Source organism: Pinus tabuliformis, chromosome 4_2, assembly GCF_031772625.1.
Source record: "Pinus tabuliformis cultivar Carrire ecotype Pingquan chromosome 4_2, CPIR1, whole genome shotgun sequence".
NCBI lineage: Eukaryota > Viridiplantae > Streptophyta > Pinopsida > Pinales > Pinaceae > Pinus > Pinus tabuliformis.
Genome location: NC_142304.1, coordinates 820,697,735 through 820,719,910, shown reverse-complemented (window position 1 = coordinate 820,719,910; position 22,176 = coordinate 820,697,735). Strand labels below are relative to the sequence as shown.

Here is a 22,176-nt window from a genome sequence, read left to right as displayed (position 1 = left end):
ATATGGTTGGAACATACAAATTTAGCACGTGGGCAAAAGCCAAACATGAGCTCTACCCCTTATCCATGGCCATCAACCTAATTCCTATCGGCCCTAGATGAACCCCCTCCATCATTAAGGAACCCATGATTGTTCCAACCCCTAGTAGGCAATCAACTGCGCCACCTAAAGGGCGTATCTACTATTGTATCATAAACATCATGCTCTCATCCCCTGGAGCCCTGAGCAGTTATAAAGAAACATTAATAAAAGAAAAAAAGCATATGAAGAAGAGTGCAAAAAAAAGGCCGAGGTAACTCATATACCATGATTTCTCCCTCCTTGACTCATATACTCAAGTGTGGGCTTTCCTATTGTTGTCGCGCGAATTGACACGACAACGCTCAGACCGGGGGCTGTCACTCTGATCCCCGATCCCTCCGTTTAAGCCTATCTCCCGCGGCTAAGGGGGGTAGTCCCTGTGAGCTGATGAGAACCAACTGTCGACCAGTTGGTTGGGAGACACGAGACACGATATGAAAAGCACTAGAATGATTTGATTAATGAAGCAGACCAGTGCCTTAAGAAACGATTACTTGTTAAATGATATAGCAACATGCACCAACAACAACAATCATATCTCAACTTCGCATCTCGACTTGAAAAACTCAGATCTCAGTGTGAAAAATAATAATTCCCGAAAAATAACTGGATCTGAAAAAGAAAAAATCCCACAACAATTTTTTTTTTTTTTTTTTTTTTTTTTAATAATTTTATACAAAACCTAAAAAAAATGAAATCAAAAAATTAGTCTAAAACTATTTAAAAAAAAAATAAAACTAAATCTAAATAAATCTTTTTATTTTTTTTATTTTTTATAAAATCTAAATCTAAAAGAACCTAAATCTAAACTCTTTAAAATAAGAAATAGAACTAAAGCTAAAATATTAAAAACTAACAAAATAAATATAAACTAAACTATTTAAACTAAGCCCAAAAATAAATAAAAAAATGAATTTAAATCTAAGTTAAAACCTAAAGCTAAAAGCCCCTTAAGCTAACCCTTTTTCTTTTTATTTTTTAACCCTTTTTATGAGTTTTTTATGAACTTAAAATCTAAAATGAAAAAACTTAATTAAAATACCATTAAAATCTAAAAGAAATGAAAATCGTACCTATTGCTACGCTAACTATGCTAACACTATGCTAACGGCTGGCAAATAAACAAAAATGAAACAATAATAAAACAAAATTGATCTTACCGAAACTCAAACTCAGGCGTATGATCGGGCTTCAGACATAGTCGACGGCGGTAGGGAAAGAAATCGAAATCAATTTGAGACTTACCTGAAACAAACCTGTCTGCGGATACCCTGAAAACCACGCATATACCTTTTACCTTCTCATAACCTGGATCGAAATTACCGTTTGCTGAAATGAAAGGAATGAACCCTCTGCCGCGCGAATCAGTTTCGGTACCCACGTGAGCTTAGAGAAATCAGAATACGATTTCAGGCTATTACCTTGTGCCTTTGGTCATGCAGAGAACCCGTCGACGGTGGAAGAAAATCATGTAATGCGCAGGCAATGGCACAGCAAATGAAAACACCAGGTAAATGGTAACCACGCCTTCAACGCAGAGATATGACAACTGACGAATGGAGATTTAGACCCAAAAAATTCGAGATCGTGTTTCCTCTGGCCCGGTGGTGCTATCAAGGGTTCCTAACCGGTGAATAAACCTTTCAAAAAAAAACGACGCAGTCAACAGCGGCGATGTATATCATTTCTGATTTAACGCGGACACACCACCATCTATTTACTCGAATACTGGGAGCAGATTGATACGTAAATGCTCAGCTGTATTAGCCCAGAACTCAGAGCGCTGGTAACGGATATCTCTTATTATACTCTCGCATATCCTGATTCGAATGAAGATTGTAACCACGTGGCCCTGCAAAATTACATCCCTGTTACAGATCTAATAAATGTAAAGGAACAACCCTTTAAAAATGCAATTTCGACACAGAAGATAGACGTGAAATGTATGCGCAGAAACAAAATTTCAAAGCCCTGGATCAGTTAAGCAAAATTTGCGATTTTAGCCCCTTTTAATAGCCAGATTTCGCAATCAGCACGGAAGATATTTAAAAGAACAGAAATTTTCAGACTGTCACTGTGAAGAATATCAGAAGATCTCTCATGCAAACTTAGAAAAATAAACCGAATGATAGACCCAGGATCAAATCCGACTGGGCTCAACGCAAAATGCTTGCGGGAGTTGGCTGGTTCAGCCGAGAACTTCCCCGGACGCCCACAAAATTTCCTTCAATGATGTTTTCTGCACAGCTCAAAACAACTGTCAATAAAGAGGGCAAAATGCTGCTAGATCTCAGGAAGTAATGGAGATACCTGCCATTACTTCGGAAACCCTAACAGCACCCAAACCCCAGCAAGTGAACAAGATACCTGTGCTCACAATACTCTATGAAAAGCTATTATTAACGGCTGAAAATAACATATGCAGAAAATGAAACAATCTCACAGCATTTTAAGAGAGTAACACCAGCAAGATATGGACCCCAAAGTCTTCTTTTATTAACCAGAAATCAGATTACAAGAGAGCTTTTTCAGTATTGACTCACAGATCGAATGATCTAAAATGACTCCTAGCACCCTATATAAAGGAAATGATCCCAACGGCTAGTTCGAATGATCCATGTAGAAATGATCTCGACCGTTGATGAGGATCAAGACATCTCTTGATCTCATCCGTCGATTTATTCAATTAATTTTTTATTATTATTTTCTAAATTTTTAAATTATTTTTTATTATTATTTTTTAAATTTTTAAATTTTTAAATTTTTTATTATTTTTATTTAAAAAATTTTAAATGTTTATTATTTTATTTCATTTTTTAAATGGATCATCGAACTAAGCCATTGGAAACATCACCTAGGACCTAGGACTTAGGACTCACGAGGGGATTTAAAACATTTTCAACCCTCAAGACACATTTCATGATGATTTTTTTACAATTTACATCTCAAGGGGACAAACCCACTTAATACAGACCCTCATAAATCACCCAGTTCTGCGACACAACTATAATCTAGCAGATTAACACACTAGGATTCTCCTAAAGTTCTAATGACAAAATCCATCCTGGCTTTGGGGTCAGGTTTGAAGGAAAACTCTGCCGATCCATGGATCGGTGAGACAAAAAACCTTCCGAGACATAGATTATCATAGAAAGTTAGGTCCACCTAGGCAATTTTACATACATGACTCTAATCTGCTTAGATTATTTACAATTCATACATGCAGACTGGGTTTACAATTGAAATGATCAAGCTGCTGATGACTGTAGGCTGGCACGGACACATCGTTCAGGTGCTATCTCTTTCTGCCAAGAAAAGAGGGTGTACTGCATGGGAAGTTGACCAGTAGTGGTCAACATCCTATATTAGCTACCCTTGTACCATGGCATGTGGCCCAGAGCTTTCCCTTCACCCTCACTACATTCTATCACTATATCATAGGCCACCTACCATTTGATGGATGTACCATGGACATGTCACCCACTTTAGAGGATGAAACCACCTAATAGGGTCCTTGGTTAACCCTCTTTTTGAGCTTGGAGACACTTGTACATGCCAAATCCCACTATGGAAGGGCATGCCATTATGAAGTGTCCACTTGTGTTTCATGATTTGTAAGCTCTTTTACTTGATTACCCTAATGATTTATTGTACTATAAGGCAAGGATATGCATTGGATCTTATGCAAGATTGCAGGTGGGTATCCATTTGGCGTTTGGTCTCCCTACACGGGGTCCAAGACCTCCAAAATGTCACATTGGCACTTGTAGGGTGAGCGTAGAGAGCCATGGACCTCCACCATAGAAAAAATCACTTCATAGATCCCCAACACCATTGTATGATTTATCGTGTTCCATCTTTTGGATGAGGATGATGCACCTGGATCACCATGCCCAGACGACTTCACACTTGTACCACACACTTGGCAGAGTTTCTAGGGTCCAGATGAGGATGTGTCTCACTACGAGAGACAAAGGGAGGGCTTATGTCATGATCCTAGCCCTTGCAGATGGTTTAAACTTTACAGGCATTATCGATCCACTTGGAAACCCATGAGGATGTCATTGTGCCCCACACCCACCACTTGGGGACACCACATGTGAATTGCTTGGATATCAAGGGGCCAACTCCTTATTCACTGTGTTTGGAGCTTGTTGCACACTTTTTGTCAAATTTCAAAGGAAGCAGATATGCCAAAAAAAATTCAAAGGATCGGATCATCAATCAGTGGTTCATTGAGTCACTGTAAACCCATTCTGCAAATTTATAATGTAAATGATGCTACTAAGACCATGTGTGTATGTAACAACCTAGGTAAGCCTATTATTTTGGCGAAAAATTCATCATAGGAGGTTTTTCGCCCCACTGACTCATTTGTGTTTCTAAACACAGATGGTCGGTAGAGTTTTTCCCTCCAACCTCATCCCAAAGCTAGTGTGGAATTCTTCGTCAAAGTCTTCGATGATTCCTAGTGTTCTAGTTGAGTCTTATATAAAAGTGATTTGGGAATAATTTAAGCTAATTGGTTAGATTATTTTATTACAAATCACTTGGTCTACTAGATCATATTGTGTCGCAAGATTGGGGGTGTAATTTGAGGGTCTATACTGAACGCATATTCCCCCTTTGAGGGTTGAATTGTAAAAATCTTATGTAAAAAATATTTTAGTGCATGGTTCCTCATACTTAGACACCATGGCTAAAATATTAGAGGGTGGTAAAAATTATCAATCTTCTCAAGTGTCAATTAATTAAATTTTCTGGCAAAAACAAATTGAAATCCTAAGCCAGAAATTTAATTAATTAGAGTCAAAATTAAATGTTTAGAGAAATTAAATTCTCCAAGTCAAAAAATTCGTGGGTCTCAAAGGAATCAATTTTTGGATGTCCCCCACCAAGCGAATATTGGAAATTTCAAGAAACATTGGACCCTTAGACCTTGGTGGTTACGACAAAATCAATTTTTTGAGGAATTAGCTCAAAATTAGCTAATAAAAAATGGGTTCAATGAGAAATTCGAAAATTCCTCAAAAATAAATATTTTCAACAGTGGAGATTAAAGGATGATCAAATATTTATCGACAACCGAGATTGTTTTGATGAGGATCAAGCCAACTAGCCCTTATTTTTCCACTTGGAGGATTTATCTATATATAGAGAGTCATGTGTATGTCAAAGCCATGAGATGTTTGACTAAGAAAATTCTGCAGGAAAGCTAATGTAATGCTATTGTCTCGCTGGGAAAGTATTTTGAATCATAATAAAGACTTTGGGGTGCAATTCATTGTGTTTATTGCCTATTGATTTTTGGTATGTGTTGGGTACAGGCATTCCTTATTGTGCTTAAATATTTTTAAAGTTTGTTTATTCATTAGATGGGGATAAGATCATTTTATTGTTAGATTTTGGGTTTATCTTGGGTGATTTGATTCACCATATGTCTAACAAGATTTCTTGAGGAAAATATACAGTGTTTGCAGGTTCCCCGGTCCTTGGGCTCCAAGTTCACAAACTGTGGACGTAGGCTGACCTTGTTTGAACTCCAAATATTTATATGGTTTATTTAACTTCGCTCAGGTTGTAGTTTGCATTTATTCTTAGAAATACACTTAGCCATTTATCAAAAAATTCTAAAAACAAAATATTTCTCAAAATTTATCTCAAAAGCCTTGCATATTTTTACATTTGTAAATCATTTTTCTAATCAGGGTTTTGGGGTTTCGAGAATTTTTGTATATATTAGGGTTTTGGGTATTTGTAAATTTATTTTTACAGGTGTGATCAAGCAAGAAGAGTTGGCATAGAGTTAGATCTAGGCCCTTGAGTGTAAGATCTCGTCTCCAATTCTTTTGCAGGGCCAGCTACTGAAAAAAATCTGAAGCAAATTGCAGATTTGAAAAAATATTTTTTTCTAAAGCTGGGGTTTCAAGTTTTAGGGCTCCTAAGCCCGGATCTATCCTCTCCTAGACTAGCGTCTCCCTCCTACGCCCCTATGTCACCCTTCCAGCCCTTTGTGTCAGGGTTGCAAGCCTCTTTAAGGCCCTCGACCTTCTTATCTCCCCCTTCGTCTTGGTTTTTAGGGCCTTTTAGGCCCGATCGTGAGGCCTAGAGGCCTCAGCCTCCCCTCCTCGGCTCTCCTCCACTAGCCTCCTCTCTCCCTCGTCTCCCTCCATCCTCCCTCCTTTCTCCTCTCAGTTCCTCCTCTTACCCTCGGTGCCCTTCCTCCCTTCGACCGCAGCCCTAAAGGAATTGTGTCTGCTTGTTTGAGGCCTCCTCTACGGTATCACAGGCCTTAGGGCCTCGGAAACCCTAGGCCGCAATTCCTAGTGTCCATTTAGGCCCCTTCTAAGCCCAACGACAACCGTTTTTTGCTTTTTGTGAGGCCTATTAGGCGTTTTGACCCTCGCCGCAGACTTATTAATGTTGAAGAATCTAGGGAAAGTGTAGTTAATATGATTCTTATAGCATGGTAACTACTTGTTCAAATGAAGGGGCTTCCTTTCAGTTGCTTATACCTGCTGCAAAAACATCCCATGATCTAGGAAGACCATTGAGTGTTGTGGTCACTAGTTCTTGATCAGGAATGGATTCCCCAATTGCTTGAATTTGATATCTCATTTGTGAAATCCCTACAAAGTATGAAGCCACGGTGTCGTCATTAGTCATTCTTGTATTTCGAAGCTCATTCTTCAAACTCATGGATTGAACGACATTCTTGATTGTGTATATGTTTATTAGGGTATTGTACATCTTCTTTGAAATATCATATTTTACAATGTAGGGAATCATACGATCTCTAATGGAGTCCACTATAAGACTCATATCAATGATGTCATACTCCTAGAACTTTTCTTTCCCTGCTGCATTGGCTGGTTCAACAACTTTCCTGTCACAATATCCAAAACTTTGTTCTTGGCAAGAATAATATCTATTCTAACTTTTCAAGCTCTGAAATTCGATGCTCCCTCTAATTTGTTTTCGGATTTCATAGAAGAAGTCGTAGATGCCAATCTATAAGAAGGACTTGAAAAAAATGCTCTCTAGGGTTTTGGCAAGAGTGATATCAATGTTCCTTCCTTCCTTCACCAAAGCTCTTATACCATGTTGATTTTTCTAGTGCAAAAGAGATTAGCACAATATTTATGAAATTATGATAATTAATTTTGATGTGAATCTTCTTTTAAATTATTCCAATATATCACTCAAAAATTATACTTCAGAAATTCAACCATAAAAAATGGTAGAAGAGTAGAGATCACAAAGAAAACAAAGGCAAGATTTACCCTGAGAAAACCCACCAAGGGGAAAAACTCAACAACCTTTTCAATAGATAAATTCTTCTTTTTCAATGAGAGAGACACCTAAACCTATGGTCAAACCTAGTCTTCCCCTCCAAGTCAAGCCTCCCAATCTAATCCAACAATTTGTTCTTCTTGTCTTGACCCAGAATTTCAGCCCTCCTGCAATTTTCAGTCAACCCATAAATTTGGGCCCCTACAGTTGCATAGAATTTTGCCCCCCTACAACAAAATGCCCAAAAAAACTATGAACCAGAGAGAAGAGCCAATCCAGACATGAGAGTTGCAAAAGAGAGAAAAGAGAGTCAATTCATCCTTCTATTCATCCTATTCGTCCTTCTTGTCCTTTGCTTGCTTACCTAGAACTTGTCTTGTGTGAGAGAATGCGAATGCCCAAGTGGAGGAGGTCGAACTGCCTTTATATAGTAGTCTGTCTTGGTCGAATGGGTGTGTCTTTAGCCAAGGCCGACTTGACTTGGAGGGAGGCCAACTTGACAACTTTTGGAGCCAAAAATTACATTTCAAAAATTCAAATTTTCTTCTTTAAAAAGTCGCAATGGGACTTTGACTCAAAATAAATTTTCTTTTGACTCTAGCATTTAAAATATGCTTTACAATGATAAATACAAATACATCAAGTGACCAAATATACATTATGAAGACCGGCCATAGTTACAAATTCAACACTAACCACCCTGTGGCTCCATACACGGACAATGTGTTAGGGCATCTCCTAGAGTCTACACATTCTCCTGTTACACCAACTTGCCACTAGCACTGACTGAAACTCCAATGGAAACCCTGTCAATGCCATAGTTGTCCTGCACCTTCAGCATATGATGGAAAACCACACATGGATCCCAATGCCAACCTGGGCCTCCAGTATCCTCTATGTCTGGAAGTTCCTACTGAGTTGTACCTAGTATTACAACTATCTCTACAAATCTAGCCCATTCCACCAAGTACCAACTTAAGATGTCTCGCCATCCAACCCTGAGAGAGGAATCAAATGCATGAATAACTACAAACGGAACAAACCCTCCATGCTGATGTTGCACCATGCTCAACTCATGTCACTCTGTTTCGCTGACCAGGTCAACCCATAAGATCCACATAGGAAAATATACCTCTCTCTTTCCAGTGTATAGAGGTGGGTTGTAAGCCTTGTTAATGTACTCCCGAAGAGGGTTGTGCTGAGACTCCAACATATGCTCCTCTTGCTGCCTCGTTAGGGACTTTAGTTGTTCCCCAATGCTAGATAACTTGGACATAAACGTATCACATACCACTCTAAGGTCCTCAAGTTTACATATCTGTTGTAAGATGGTGCCTCAAAGTGTCTAGGTCTTCTTCTTCATTGCTAGAAGACCTTCCCTCAGATGCTCAAACTCTCTCTAGTGGCTCTCATTTGAAAGCCCTATAGGATACAACCCTGCTAGATGCCCCTACGTCTACTTGCACCTCATCAATGGCTAGCCCCAAAGATGGATGTTCAACTCTCTCAACCACCTCTCCAACTTAAGCCTTCAACGGGTTCTCCAACATAAATCACTCATAATGTCACAAGGCAGATCTAAGTTCCCCTCACAACCATGGGAGTTATCAGCCTCATATGATAGCTCTAATGGTGCATCAAATCCTGTCTTAGGGCTCACTTAAATCTTTGCTTCCTAGCCTTTAACTGCTTTTTCATTTTCAGATATACAACTTCCTTTTTCCTTTGATTCGATTGATGATTCCCATGCTTCGATTCTTGAGTAATTCCTATATAACCCCACCAGTTGGTGCCCGTCTCTCAGATGAAAAAACTCCCAAAAGAGAGGGATGTCTAAATGTTATGTCCCAATAACTAGTACACCTCCCAATTTGTTGGAATCATGTCCCGACCCCTTGATGCATCATCCAGAAATTGGGGCATGGTGGGTATAGTGGCTTTGCCATCCAAATGAGGATGGTTCGGCCTATTAATGCTAGCATGACTCCCTTCGCATGAATGAGATCCCCTTTCTCCACTATTGTCTTGACGACCCTGATTTCCCAATGCGGTATTATTCAACTACCCCATCATCTTTTGCATTATGATTATTTCGTTCATGGTAGCTTCCATGTTGTTTGGTTCTGGATCTTCTATGTCTCCCATGAGTCCTTTACCCCTGTATTCGACTACCACGAACACTTACAAATCCAAGCACCAATGAGATTATCCCTTAAACCCTCAAGCTGGCAAGAAAACCAGCTTTGATACCATTGTAATATTCCTAGCTAAACTATGCTAGCACAACTTGCAATTTTGTTTACTTTCTCTTTTATGCATTTTGACAAACAGTTTGTATGCAAGCATTTCTTTGAACACTTTGTATGCTAATAAAATAAAACATTTATAACATAGATATTTCTTCAAACATTTTGCAATAAATAAACACAAAACCCTTAATAGAATTTTTTAAGCACAACCATAATTTTATTAAATATAATCGAGGGGTTACATGTAAAATATCGATTTGTGGAACCTACATACATCTTCGGAAAAATAACTAAATCTCCCAGATTAATTTGGCCTTCAGGAATGATGAACTCAGCCCTTATGCAAATGGAAACTCCACCCCATTTAGCAGACAAACTTGGCCCAACAATAATTTGATCTTCAAGTGATAAACTCAGCCTTTTAGCAAGATGAACTCAACCTCCAGTAAATAACCTTGGTCTCCAATAAATTCAGCTCCAATAGATGATGATTCAACCTTCAATAAAGTTGACCTCCATAGATGAAGTCGGCCTCCACAAAAAGATAAATTGACCTCCATGTGAACTTGGCCCCTACAAAAAAAGAACTCAGCCTCAAGTGAATTTGGCCTCCTCAAAAAATGAACTCAACATTAATTAAATTCAACCCCCGCAAGGAACTCGTCCTCAAAGAATAAACTCGACCACTAGTAGTATACTTCAATCCTGCAATTCTCTTGAATGAGCAAAAATGGAAGATCTGAAGTGATCTCCCCAAAGAGCCAACTAGGGTGGCACTCTAAGTCCACTGAAATCAGCTGAGCCAACCAAGGTGGTACTCTAAGTCCACTGAAATCAGTTGAAGAGTTCCACTTGAAACCCTTACACCAGACTCGCTTGAGCCAAATCGATACTTCAAGAAATGATGAATAGAATAGAATGATTGAGAAGTGACCCCCTCTCCCTTTTTAAAGATTTGTTGGATCTTTCTCCAACCTTCTAGAAGCACCTTATTATTTTTATTTTTAATTGATAAAGTCACTAAGTGAGTTTTTCTTATTTTCTCCAAGTGACTTTTGCCCCTTTTTGGCCTTTTTTCCAATTAAATAATAAAAAGCACTTTTCCCCTCTTTTATTTAATAAAGTGATTTTTTATTAACTAATTAAAGTCACTTTTAACCCTGGAAAATGCTTAATTCGCCACCATGATCACACCAGCCACCCCAAAGTCCCTTTTTATCATCCTTTCTTGTAGATATTTTCGTCCTGGTTCCAACGAGCTATTACACTAAGGTGTTCCTCCAAATTATCAACCCTAAATAACACCTTAAGCTTAAATAATTAAAATATGCCAAATAATAACCCTATTTTACGGGAATTGCCGGAATGCAACAGAACCAATAATTGAACTATACGAAACGGACCCTAATGATGAAATATGTTACGCAATCTCAATTGGACTATATAAAACTCCTCTAAACCCTCCAAGCCCACCAAAGGTGTAATCCCGCTCCTATGACCTGGCCGACACGAGCTCTGGAAGTCTCCCCTAACCACATCACAAGGTAATCCAAAAATTGGGGACATTACAAAAAGCACACTAGGGTGTTGCTTCAGCATTGGATCAAGCGTTGTCTCTTTGTACAACAAGAAGCAAACTTCAGTTGAATTAAGCTCTGCAGGAGCAGAGTACATGGAAACAAACATGGTTACATGTGAGGCCATATGTCTTCGGAAGTTGCTAATCGCACTTTTTGGTCAGAGGATGGAGTCGACCATTATCCACTGTGATAATCTTAGTTGCCTCAAGCTATTTGAGAATCCAGTATTTCATGGTCGGTAGAAACATATTGACGTACAATATCATTTCATCAAGGACTTTGTACAACATGGATCAGTTCGACTACAGTGTGTGCCTACAGATCAGCAGGTGGCAAACATTCTGACAAAGGCCTTGAATAAAGGAAAGTTTGTTTTCTTCAAGGATAAGTTGAGTGTTGTAGAGACAACCTTCCTCTCTAAGAGGGAGAGTTAAACATTGTAGCTCAGAAAAGTGTTTAGCCTTGAGAGGTGTCATTAAGGCTAGGAACATAGAGGAATGAATTATCTCCAAGTCCATGTAATTCTTCCTAAGTTTCACCTAGGAAAAATGCCTTAATTATGTCAATTAGTGATTTTAAATTATTTTCTAGGTTAAAAATTAGGGAAAGTGGATAATTAATTAACATTGGTTGGGATGAGATCAATTTGCCTCTAAAAGCTTGTAGAAAGTTTCTAAGTTAGTCTTAGCCATCAGTTGGATTAAGATAACTTCTAATCATGTTCATTCATTTGTGAATGAGAAATTATAAAGGGAGGTTGATGGGCGTCATTGGAGACAGATAAAACATTCAAGTTGGGTGAGTTTACAATAAGACACAGAGGGTTTTAGCAGCAGTGATTGGGAAGAGATTTCCTGGAGGTTTTTTCTATTAGTTATTTTCTGCAAGAGGCCAAGTTTTTCAATTGAGGTTGTGAGCTTCAAGAGGAGGCCGATTTTCTTAGTAAATTCGTAAGGGGAGATGTTGTGATTTTTTCCAAGACACAATGCAAGTCTTCCAAAGGCCAAATCAACTTTGCTAGAGGAGGTGTGGTTTCTCCAGGTAGCAGTGCGAATTGTGAGGAGGACAAATCAAGTTTTCCAAGAGGCAGATTGAGTTTCCGGGGGGTAGTGTGAATTGTCAGGAGATCCTATGTGAATTTCCAAAGTACCGGTGCGAGTTGTTGGAGACAATGTGAATTGCAAAAAGGGAAGCCATGGGCTTCTTCAGGTTGATTTGATTAGCAAAAGTGAAGATAAAATATTGCCGAAGCTTTGTCAGTGTCAGGAAGGCAGTTATAATTTCTCAATAGCAGTTTTTGCTGAAATAATAATATAAACCCTCGGATCTGAAAACTGATTTTCCCCACATTGGAGTTTTTCCAGAAACACTTGTCCAAAAATACTTGCGTCAATTGTGTGATTGGTTTCTTCTGTATTCCACTGCAATTACTTTCAGCAGATTGATTAATTTGCCATACACAAGTAATAGGAAATAGTTAAATGGGTTGATAGCACCTTCTGGGCAGCCAGAAATTTCACAATCCTTTTATTGTATTATGTGTTTTGACATTTCTTTAGGAGATGATTAGAAGATATTATATCTTATGCTTCTCTAGTAGAGATCATGAATCTGAAACTTGGACGTTATTATTTTATGTCTGAAGGTTTTGAGCTCACACTATATATAAGAGAAACTCCCTTACATTGTAATGGTTATTGAAAATTTGAGCGAAAGTACTCTAGAGAAATTATTGAATATTTGTTGAAGGCTTGGAAATTCAAGCATTCATTCCTGTTAATGTGAGGCTTAAGTTTTCATCTTCAATTGCAGAATGTTGATGCTGGAAATGCTTGCAAGATCTGCTTGAAGGGCTAATTGTAATGTGTAATTCTACTCGATTAAAACAGCCTAAGTGTGGGTCTTCAGCTGTTAGGTTCTTTTGCTATTTTATTTCTGGATATATTGATTTTGCAACAATTTTCTTAAATAAGGTTGTTGTGAATTTTCTATTTCATTGTAAAGCACACCTTCATCTCAAGTTTTAAGAGATGTACCCTTGGAAGGGCTCTCCAAGTAATTTTCGGCACTATAAAGCAACTTCATTAAAGCTGACTGTAGAAAGCTTTTACAACTCTATTTTTCCCTAGTCACTAATAGAAAATGGGCCTCTAATATTGACATCTTGACTGCACATGCCCAAAATTGGTTTAGGCACTAGTCTCTCTTTCAACCATCTCATAAAATACAAAAACTACTAATCTATTTTCTGTTTTCCTAAATCTGAAAAACACTTCAACCATCATAAATAAAATGTCACTATGCCTCAAACCCCTTCAAGTAATCATCATAATTTGGACTTAGTTATTCCCAAGGAATCCCCCCTTCCGTTGAATGAAAGCTGATCCAAAGAGAGTGAAGGAGCTGCAATGGTAACAGCAGGTAAGCCTATTTCATAAACCCTAGGGTCTCACTTGTGTTTAGGGCTTAATCACTTAAAGTGAAGGTTTGGGAAGTAACAACGTCCTTGCACTTTTCTCATTCATATTCATCATTCATCTTTTAAATCTTAATGAATATTTCACTGTGAAAAAATTATTTATATGTTTGAATCTGGTTTATTGCTTACAAGATAGGTTTATATGCTTAAATCTGTGTTTTATAGCATACATTCATTGATTTTCCTTTTAAGCATTTACTTTGTGTATTTAAATAATTCATCGTTTAGGCTTTTGCACATTTGATTCCCTATGGGATTTTGTAATATTTTTTTTTTTTGGATATTTCATGTTATCCCCATCCCCTAAAAATTAGGGAATACCTTTCAGACATCCTTGAACCTCATCTCTCTATCCCCTCACATATAATTGAAACTTAATGCAACATAATCCAACATTCTTGTATGACAATTATCTAATTCATGATTTTTTGATCCGAAATTTTTTATATTAACATATATCACAAAATTATAAAATATAAGAATTGATAATTCACAAACATTTATATTCCTACAATACCTATCATGTGATACCTAGGTTTTCAAAATCTGGATATTGTTTCTAAGCACACACAAAACAGCTAAAATCGGCATTATCAAAGAATAGACAACATACTGCATAAGTGGATAACCTGCCAGCAGCTCTTGAAGATTTGCTCCACCCATACTTACAATAGCCAGATCCACCTATAACATCAATATCAACTTTAACTCACCAACTGGAAACTAGCATATTCCAAGAACTTCCTATCAACATTAATAATAATAATAAAATGTCGTAAAATACAAGGAAATATTCTCACCACAACAGAACAAGAAAATCATCAATGTCGACTTCCACAGCTCACAAAGTAACAAAATAAAGTTTATTTATTTTAATTTATTGCTTCATTGATGGGCTAGGCATGTATGTACCAGTGTTGATAATATCGGTATCGGGAAAATATCGGCGAGGGTCCAGAAAATATCTTATCGGCAATATCGACGAAAATATCGGCAAAATATCGGCAAGCATAAAAAATGCATAATATATTCATGTTTTTCATATTTCTAAACATATAAAGCAATAACAACATGAACTAAACACATTGGCACATAAATATGAAGAAGCCATTGATATATATGATGTCAAATAGAAATGATACATCAAACTTCAAAGGCGATACCAAATCCTGCTGATCCCTGATAATTGTCCAATCAAGGACTCAAACAAAATAACATCACATATGTTGTTGATCCCTGATAGTGATAAATTGATAATTGTCCAATCAAGGACTCAAACAAAATAACATCACAATGTCACATATCCTGCTGATCCCTGATGGTGATAATTGTCCAATCAAGGACTCAAACAAAACAACATCACATATATAAAACTTTAAAAGTATTTCATCATCATGAGTTATAAACTTATATGTAGCAAAAGTTGCAAAACAAATAAAACTAGCAGCTATCTATCTGAGACCATTGGCCTCTCCCTAGCAGCTTTCTTTCTGTCTTGTTCAGCAATTGTTTCACGAGCTTTTTGTATAACCTCTGCACTAGAAACCATACAAGGCATCACATCTACATCATATGCAGAGAGTTTAGCCAGATGGTATTTCAATCGTGTAATCCCTCCTGACATCTTGGTCCCACACAAGTTGCATGATATATATGCCTGATTTGCCCCACCAACAGCCTCCCCATACTCCCAAAATGGGTCCAAGGCTTTTGGCATATTTGACATTTGTAGTGAACTAATTCAAACCTAGAGCACAAAAAAAACAAAAAATTGGCATTAAACCCCCCAACACAAAATGAAAAAATAATAAGTAATAACAACCTCATTCAAAAAAAATTACTACATTATTTGCATTTTGCAATGTGAATGAAAAATGGCAATAAGAGGGTGCATAAGAAAGTTGAAAAAAAAAAATGAAGCTTGCTGTCCAAATATGGAGAAAACCCTTGCATTGGTTCATGGGCATGAAAATCATAGCAAATGGAAAAAAACAAAGAAACAAAATGTTGGTAGGCAAAGAGGCAAGCAAGCATAACCCTAAATCTATGAAAAAATCATTAACATAGGGGTTTTTAAGAACATACCTACTAATGGAAGAAATGAAGTTTGTCTCACTATTCTTCAATCTTTGATCCACAAAAAAATCTTAATTGGTGGTGATAATCATCGTTTGATCTTCAAACCCTCCTTGACAAGCACCACAAAATTCTTTCCCTTTCTTCTCCAACACTCAGAAACAGAAATGGAGAAAAAAAAAACAATTTTCGTTTTTGCAGCCGCGGAAAAACACGCCCGGCGATATTTTAGATCGTCGTGCGATATTTTTGAAAATATCGCCGATATTTCGGAAATCGCGCGATATTTTCGAGGCGATATATCGGCTCGCCAAAAATATTGCGATATTTCCGATATTCGACAATATATCGCCGATATTATCAATAGTGGTATGTACAAATAGTGTAAAAATTCAACCCAAGAGGTAACATCCATTGGTTGTCACCAATGGTGTTGGCCATTTGGCTAGTGTTGCCCCTTGGAATCACTCATTATGCATGAGACTGACACTAATGAATTTTTTCACTGCTCTTGTGTTTTTCATCACAAAGGCAAGTTTATAGGTTGACATTTGGATGGCTTAAGGAATGTGCTTTCACTTGATGAGATTATTGATGAGGTGGTAATGGATAGCTTGATGATGTAGATGCTTGGATTTTCTTGGTGATTGCTTTCCTTTTGTGCTAGTAGACTTGGTTGTGGAACCTATTGCCACAAACTCTAGAAGGCCTTGGAGAGGGAAACCCTAAAAGGTATAAAATAGGCAACGGGACAATAATGGGGTAGATTCCCAATGTCACCTCAGCCAAATCCCCTTGCTCTTTATGGATTTTCACCAATGGGAGGAGCCCGGTAAGGATGAGATCACTTGAAATAGATATACTATGGGTAAGGTGTGCAATGACTGACTAGGACTCATTCAAAGAGAGACACAATCAAAGTTCAAGGCTCCACAAGAAGCAATTCACTGTCTATGAAAAGACCTAGAAAGGAGGGTTCAAGACCTAGGGTTTGATGTTTTTAGGCAATGATTGCAATTCAAAAGGTCAAGACCAATGAGAAAAGGTTTCCTATAATGGATACAAGTTAAGCCAAGGCTCATGAAATCTTCAAGAAAGTCCTCAAGTTGATGGAGAGGAAACTAGGGTTTCCTTCTTAGGGCAACACTTAGAGAGAGATTTTATGGATGAAATTTGAGTGAATGCCCACCAAAATGATAAGTCATGTAGTCAAGACCTGCCTCTTGATGTTTAGGCTCTCAAACCACCAAAAACCCTCCTTACTAGAATTTCGCTCTAAGCCCTAGATTCTCCTTCCTAGCCTTTAAAGAACCGAATTTAAGGAGAGAAAATTATGGAGGAAATTTCAAGATGATCACCAAGAGATAGGACTAGTGCCTTGTCTTATGGGCATATGGAGTCTAGGATGCTTAAGATAAGCCAAATTTGTTCCCAAGGAGGCTGAAATTTGATGCCCTAGCTATCAAATTTCCAGCATTTACTCATTCAATGGAAAACTGAGTTTCATGGGAGAGCTACAAGGAGATCACCAATAGGAACATTCATTACATGTTATGATGAGTAATGCACACAACATTCATCTAGATATTCTTCAATAAATTGATCTTCAACAAATTAGGGCACAAAAATTTAACCTAGAATCAATAATTCCATGCATTAAACATTCAAGAAAAGATATTCAACAATAGGATTCACTTACGTGATAACATGCAATATATCCTTCCATTAAACCAAGAATAGCTCCAAAGAATATCTAAAAATCAACTTCCAAACATCAAAGTGCATCCTATGATCTCCAATTCATGTGAAATTTCCAGGGTTGTAATAAGCTAGAATTTAATCTTCTATCTACTGGAAACTATTTGTCTTTTGTAATCCATGTCAAATGCACAAAATGTGAACAAGCATAAACACCTGATTGCAAAATGAATAAAGTACCTTTTGATCAAAAACACACCTTCCAACATCTGGTCTTGCAAAATGGGCAATGAAACATGACTAATGCAGATGGCAGAGGTATGAATGGCACATTGTCATCGACTATTAGTGGTTGTTAGGGGTTGTTAGAAAATTAGAAAGGCAAAAAGATTTTCTTTATATTGATAACTACTTGTGATATTCTTATGTTTTCTTATGTTCCTCTTCTACCTTTAGTTTATCAAGCAATTATCAAAACAATGGCACAAAGATCACAAACACCAGATGTAGGCGAACAGCTAGGGAAAAACCCTATCTAAGGGAAAACACAGTCAACAACTCTTCCTTAATAACTTCATGAGATAATCCAAGTCTCTTGACCTAGACATAGACTTCCTCCACACCAAGTCAACCCTTTCAACAACAACAACTTCGACTTAGCAACTTCGACTTGGCAGAAGCAACTTCGACTTAGCAGCAACAACTTCGACTTAGCAGCAACAACTTCGACCCAACAGTTAACCCAGAAAAAACTTCAACCCAAGCGTTAGACTTTGGTCCAGCAACAACACTTCGACCCTCCAGTAGTAGACCAGAAAATCCACGCATGTGAGAGAGAAATCTCCCAAAAAATTTGATCTTGTCCTTTCCAACAATTCTCCTTCTCCTCTTGGAATTTTGCACTTTTTCTGCCTCCTCTTGGATATCGAACGTGTGAGAGTTTGTCCAAATGAATTTGAACTACTTCAATATATACCCTTTTAGTGAGGTCGAATTACCCTGTTTGAGGCTGACTTCATCTCCTTGAGGCTGACTTGGTGTGGACGTGATGAATACCTTATTTGCCTCAATAATAAATCTATATACATGATTCAAAAGCCCAAGAAGAGTCTCTTTAAATGGACAATGACTCTAATGACTCAGTATAAATCCTAGAAGTCCTCAATCGGGACTTTGACCTAAAACATGATGACCCAGCATGAAACCCATGCTTTAATAAGTCATAATAATAATAATAATAAATTAATTTTCTCTCTTTTGATAAATTCATTTCATTATGACTCAAATACAATCATGAAGACCAAACCTAATTACTTTCTTCAACACTCCCTCTTAACTAGGGAGATATTCATACTTACATATACAAGTACATGGAAGATCTCAAAACACATGAACCATGTAGAGTTTAAGCACTTACGGTACCATGGACTAGATTCCTGCCCAGGGCAATCTATTTGGGTGGGACTAAGATGGACTAAAGCTTTCAACCTCTCTAGGTACCATCAGCTTACTTGCTAACCATCAACCCAAGGATCTAGGTGCCTAATGCAAGGTCAGATCTCTATGACCAACACCACCCTCCCTACTACTTTGGGAACTAAACATCAACACATATGTCGTCCAGAATCCAGATGTCCTCCCAAGCATTATACACAATCAATGCCTCAACATATCATATCTCTCTAACCTCAAGCATGCTTTTTCAAAAAATTTGAGAGATTTACTTGAACACTCACAACCCCAATTAGTAACAACCTTTCAAATACTCATGAGTAAACACAAACCTTCGGGGTCTTCTGACTTCTTGATTACAATAGGACTTAAAGGCTTTCCAAACAAATCTTGACAAAAGATTCCTCAATCATACAACTTCCTTTCCTACTTCACATGCAGCGACCAAATCTTGCTTTCCTTCTTTCAGTAGCACCTCAATACGCATTATCCAATTTCTTCAAGGTATTCATCATGACTGTAATATGCCCTCCCTCTCAACTTGGGAGATATCCTTCCTTATATCTAGGCTCCTTCTTAACATAGGGAGATCAACTTCTTTTTATAACATTGGAGAATCTTTCATGGCTTCAATCCTTTTTATCAGAGTCATCTTGATCATCATCATTTCATATAACTTCCTTCATTATGCTTATCAATCAAATCAACTTTACTTACAAACATCTTCATCATCTTGAAGATTATGTACCTGCACAACTTAGATAGCAAGTACAACTAGATACATATAGAAACATGAAGTTAACCATATTAGAATCATAGAAGCATTAGACTTTAGACATCAAATACCAAAACTTAGTTAGGTTCACAAACAACAAGAGACACATACTTTTATACTCCAACTTCTGTTGCTCAGGTTAGGTTATAACCTCTAGATCACATCAAGATATCAGTCTCATTATATCTAGGACTTCAATATTTTTTCCAGAGATATGACATACTCTACTATAATATATTACAAACCCTCGAAGCAATTCAAACAAGTACACTTACAATGCATCTAACAACTTTAGAATTTTGTTGATGGTGTTGGACCCGTCAACATGTCGGGGGATCTCCCCAGTAAGAAATCCCAACTAGACCTCAGACTGTTTGGAGTAGGAGTCCCAACAGTGGGTAGTATAGTAATGCCTTGACTACGATAGCGTGAAGAGGTAAGCAAGATATCTTTGTCAAAAGCAAGGGTGTGACCTTGCAGCAAGTCAAGAGCGATGCATGGGGGTTCTATCACACAGAAGGAAAAGGAAGTGTGTCCTTTAGAAGCTTATAATTGTACGCAGCCTGAAAGGAACACACGAGCTGAATGACATCACGGGCTGGAAGCGGAGTAGTCCACAATCCAAATTGATGGGTTAAACCAACAACACACTTCAACAAGATTCATACAATCATATACGAAATAGTTCATACACAAATAAGTAAGTTAAAACAACATACATTGCTAAAGTAACCAGAATAGTTGAACTACAATAACAACATATGCATGAAACGTGTTGGCTTTGTTATATTATAAAGTGAAAGTTCCATCCATACATACACCATGATAGCCACTAGCCCTAGTAGTAGAACATTATAGTCAACACTGTCTGCTCCTCCAAAGAGATGTACTCGCTTTGCACTATGGAGAAGCCAAGACTCTGTCACAATATTCTCCAAGCCCTCTCTAAGTAACGCCTATCAAAATATTGGCTCCCAAAATCCCCTTCTATGAGTTATGAGGTTCTATATATAGCAAAGGGTGGGGTGACCCTTGACATTCCCCTTTGACTCTTGGATTACCCTCATGACACTTGAACTTCATTGCAAATAACTCTTTACATTACATATGACTGTTTGCAATGACACTTGGAATTTCACTTTATATTACATTTGATTACAACAATTATGGCTCACAGTAGTGAGGTGGCCGAGACAACTCATAACACAACTCGACATGACACTATTGACATGTACTGGCTGATTGTGGTGTCTGTGTCAAGTTGTTGTGTTGTTAAGTGATGGATGTGTCTTTGGATGTACTTTGTCTTCATCTCCGCATAGCTTGGTGTTGTGGGGTCTTCAATGGTCATGGTCTTTTCAAGATGGTTCCATGCATGTGTTTCTAGCTTGGTGTTGCGGGGTCTTCAATGGTCATGGTCTTTGCAAGATGGTTCCATGCATGTGTTTCTTTCGCTTGCCGCTTTATGTTCTTCATTCATTTGTTCAACTATGAGTAAGTCTTCTTGCATGCGCTCCTTCTTCATCCCGTTCGTCGTTGCTCCATGTTTCATCAATGTACCTATTCCTGCAATCACTCATGACAAGATGATCCAAAACCTCCTAGTCTAGCATGGTGCATTGTTCTTGTGTTTCGAAAAACAAGGAGGGAGGACAACTCACTGAGACAGCGCAGAGCGCAGCTCAGGCCGAAATGAGGCATTCCGAGGGGACAACTTGCACTGCCGGGAAAAAATGCGCAGAGATCATTGGCAAGCCGAATTGTGAAATGAAAATCACCAATGTCAGCTGCAAGATGGGACCCTGAGGGGAGAATATTTTGCGCAGTTTCCAGAGGGAAGACAAGACAGGGCGACAGGGGATGTTGGGCAGTTCTCTGCAGTTTACATAGGGAAGACAAAGCACGACTGTAGAGGGACCTACTGGGAAGCTCTGCACAGTTTTCAGGAACAGTGCATGACAGGGCTACAAGGGGGAACTGCTAGACATGACTACGCATTTTTCCAGGACAGTGCAAGACAGGAAGTAAGGGGACTGCTAGACATGTCTACGCAATTTCTGGAGGCAGTGCAGAGCAAGGCAGCAAGAGTCAGCTGCGCAATTCTGCGCAATTTCTGAGAACAGTGCAAGACAGAGCAGCAGATGACCAACTAGGCATGTCTGCGTAGTTTTGGGGAATAGTGCAAACCCGGATCTCAAAGCAAGGCAGGCTTCCAACAGGCAAGAGGGAGGCTTGATGATTGTGCTTGAGAAATGTGCAGTTCAGTTTGGTCATGGAGGCAATTTCTGCGCAGTTCTAGGAAGGAAGACAACTGCTCATTTCTGGGATTGTGCAGTGTAGCTGGCCCAGGGGATAGCCTCAAGCACTGCGCAGTTCCAGACAACAGAGTAGCACCATTGAGGGTTGAGACTACGTAGGGAAGCTTAGTCGGGGTCCAAGGAAGTGAAGTTGTTCCGTCGAAAGGTTTTCAGGAAAATGGCTAAGTGTGAGAGG

At 38.3% G+C, this 22,176-nt stretch overlaps 1 protein-coding gene across 4 annotated transcripts in view; it reads right to left on the bottom strand.

Annotated features, from left to right (window-relative positions):
- The window catches only part of LOC149172188 (actin-related protein 8-like), a 593,626-nt gene that overhangs the window by 555,150 nt on the left and 16,300 nt on the right, over positions 1-22,176 (bottom strand). For 3 of the 4 annotated variants that reach the window (XM_089424239.1, XM_089424240.1, XM_089424241.1), the window contains exon 3: positions 14,296-14,366. The exons of the other annotated variant lie outside the window; for it this stretch is intronic. In XM_089424239.1, coding sequence (XP_089280365.1) covers positions 14,296-14,366 — 71 coding nt within the window. The remainder of the gene's footprint in view (positions 1-14,295; positions 14,367-22,176) is intronic. 4 annotated transcript variants of the gene reach the window in all.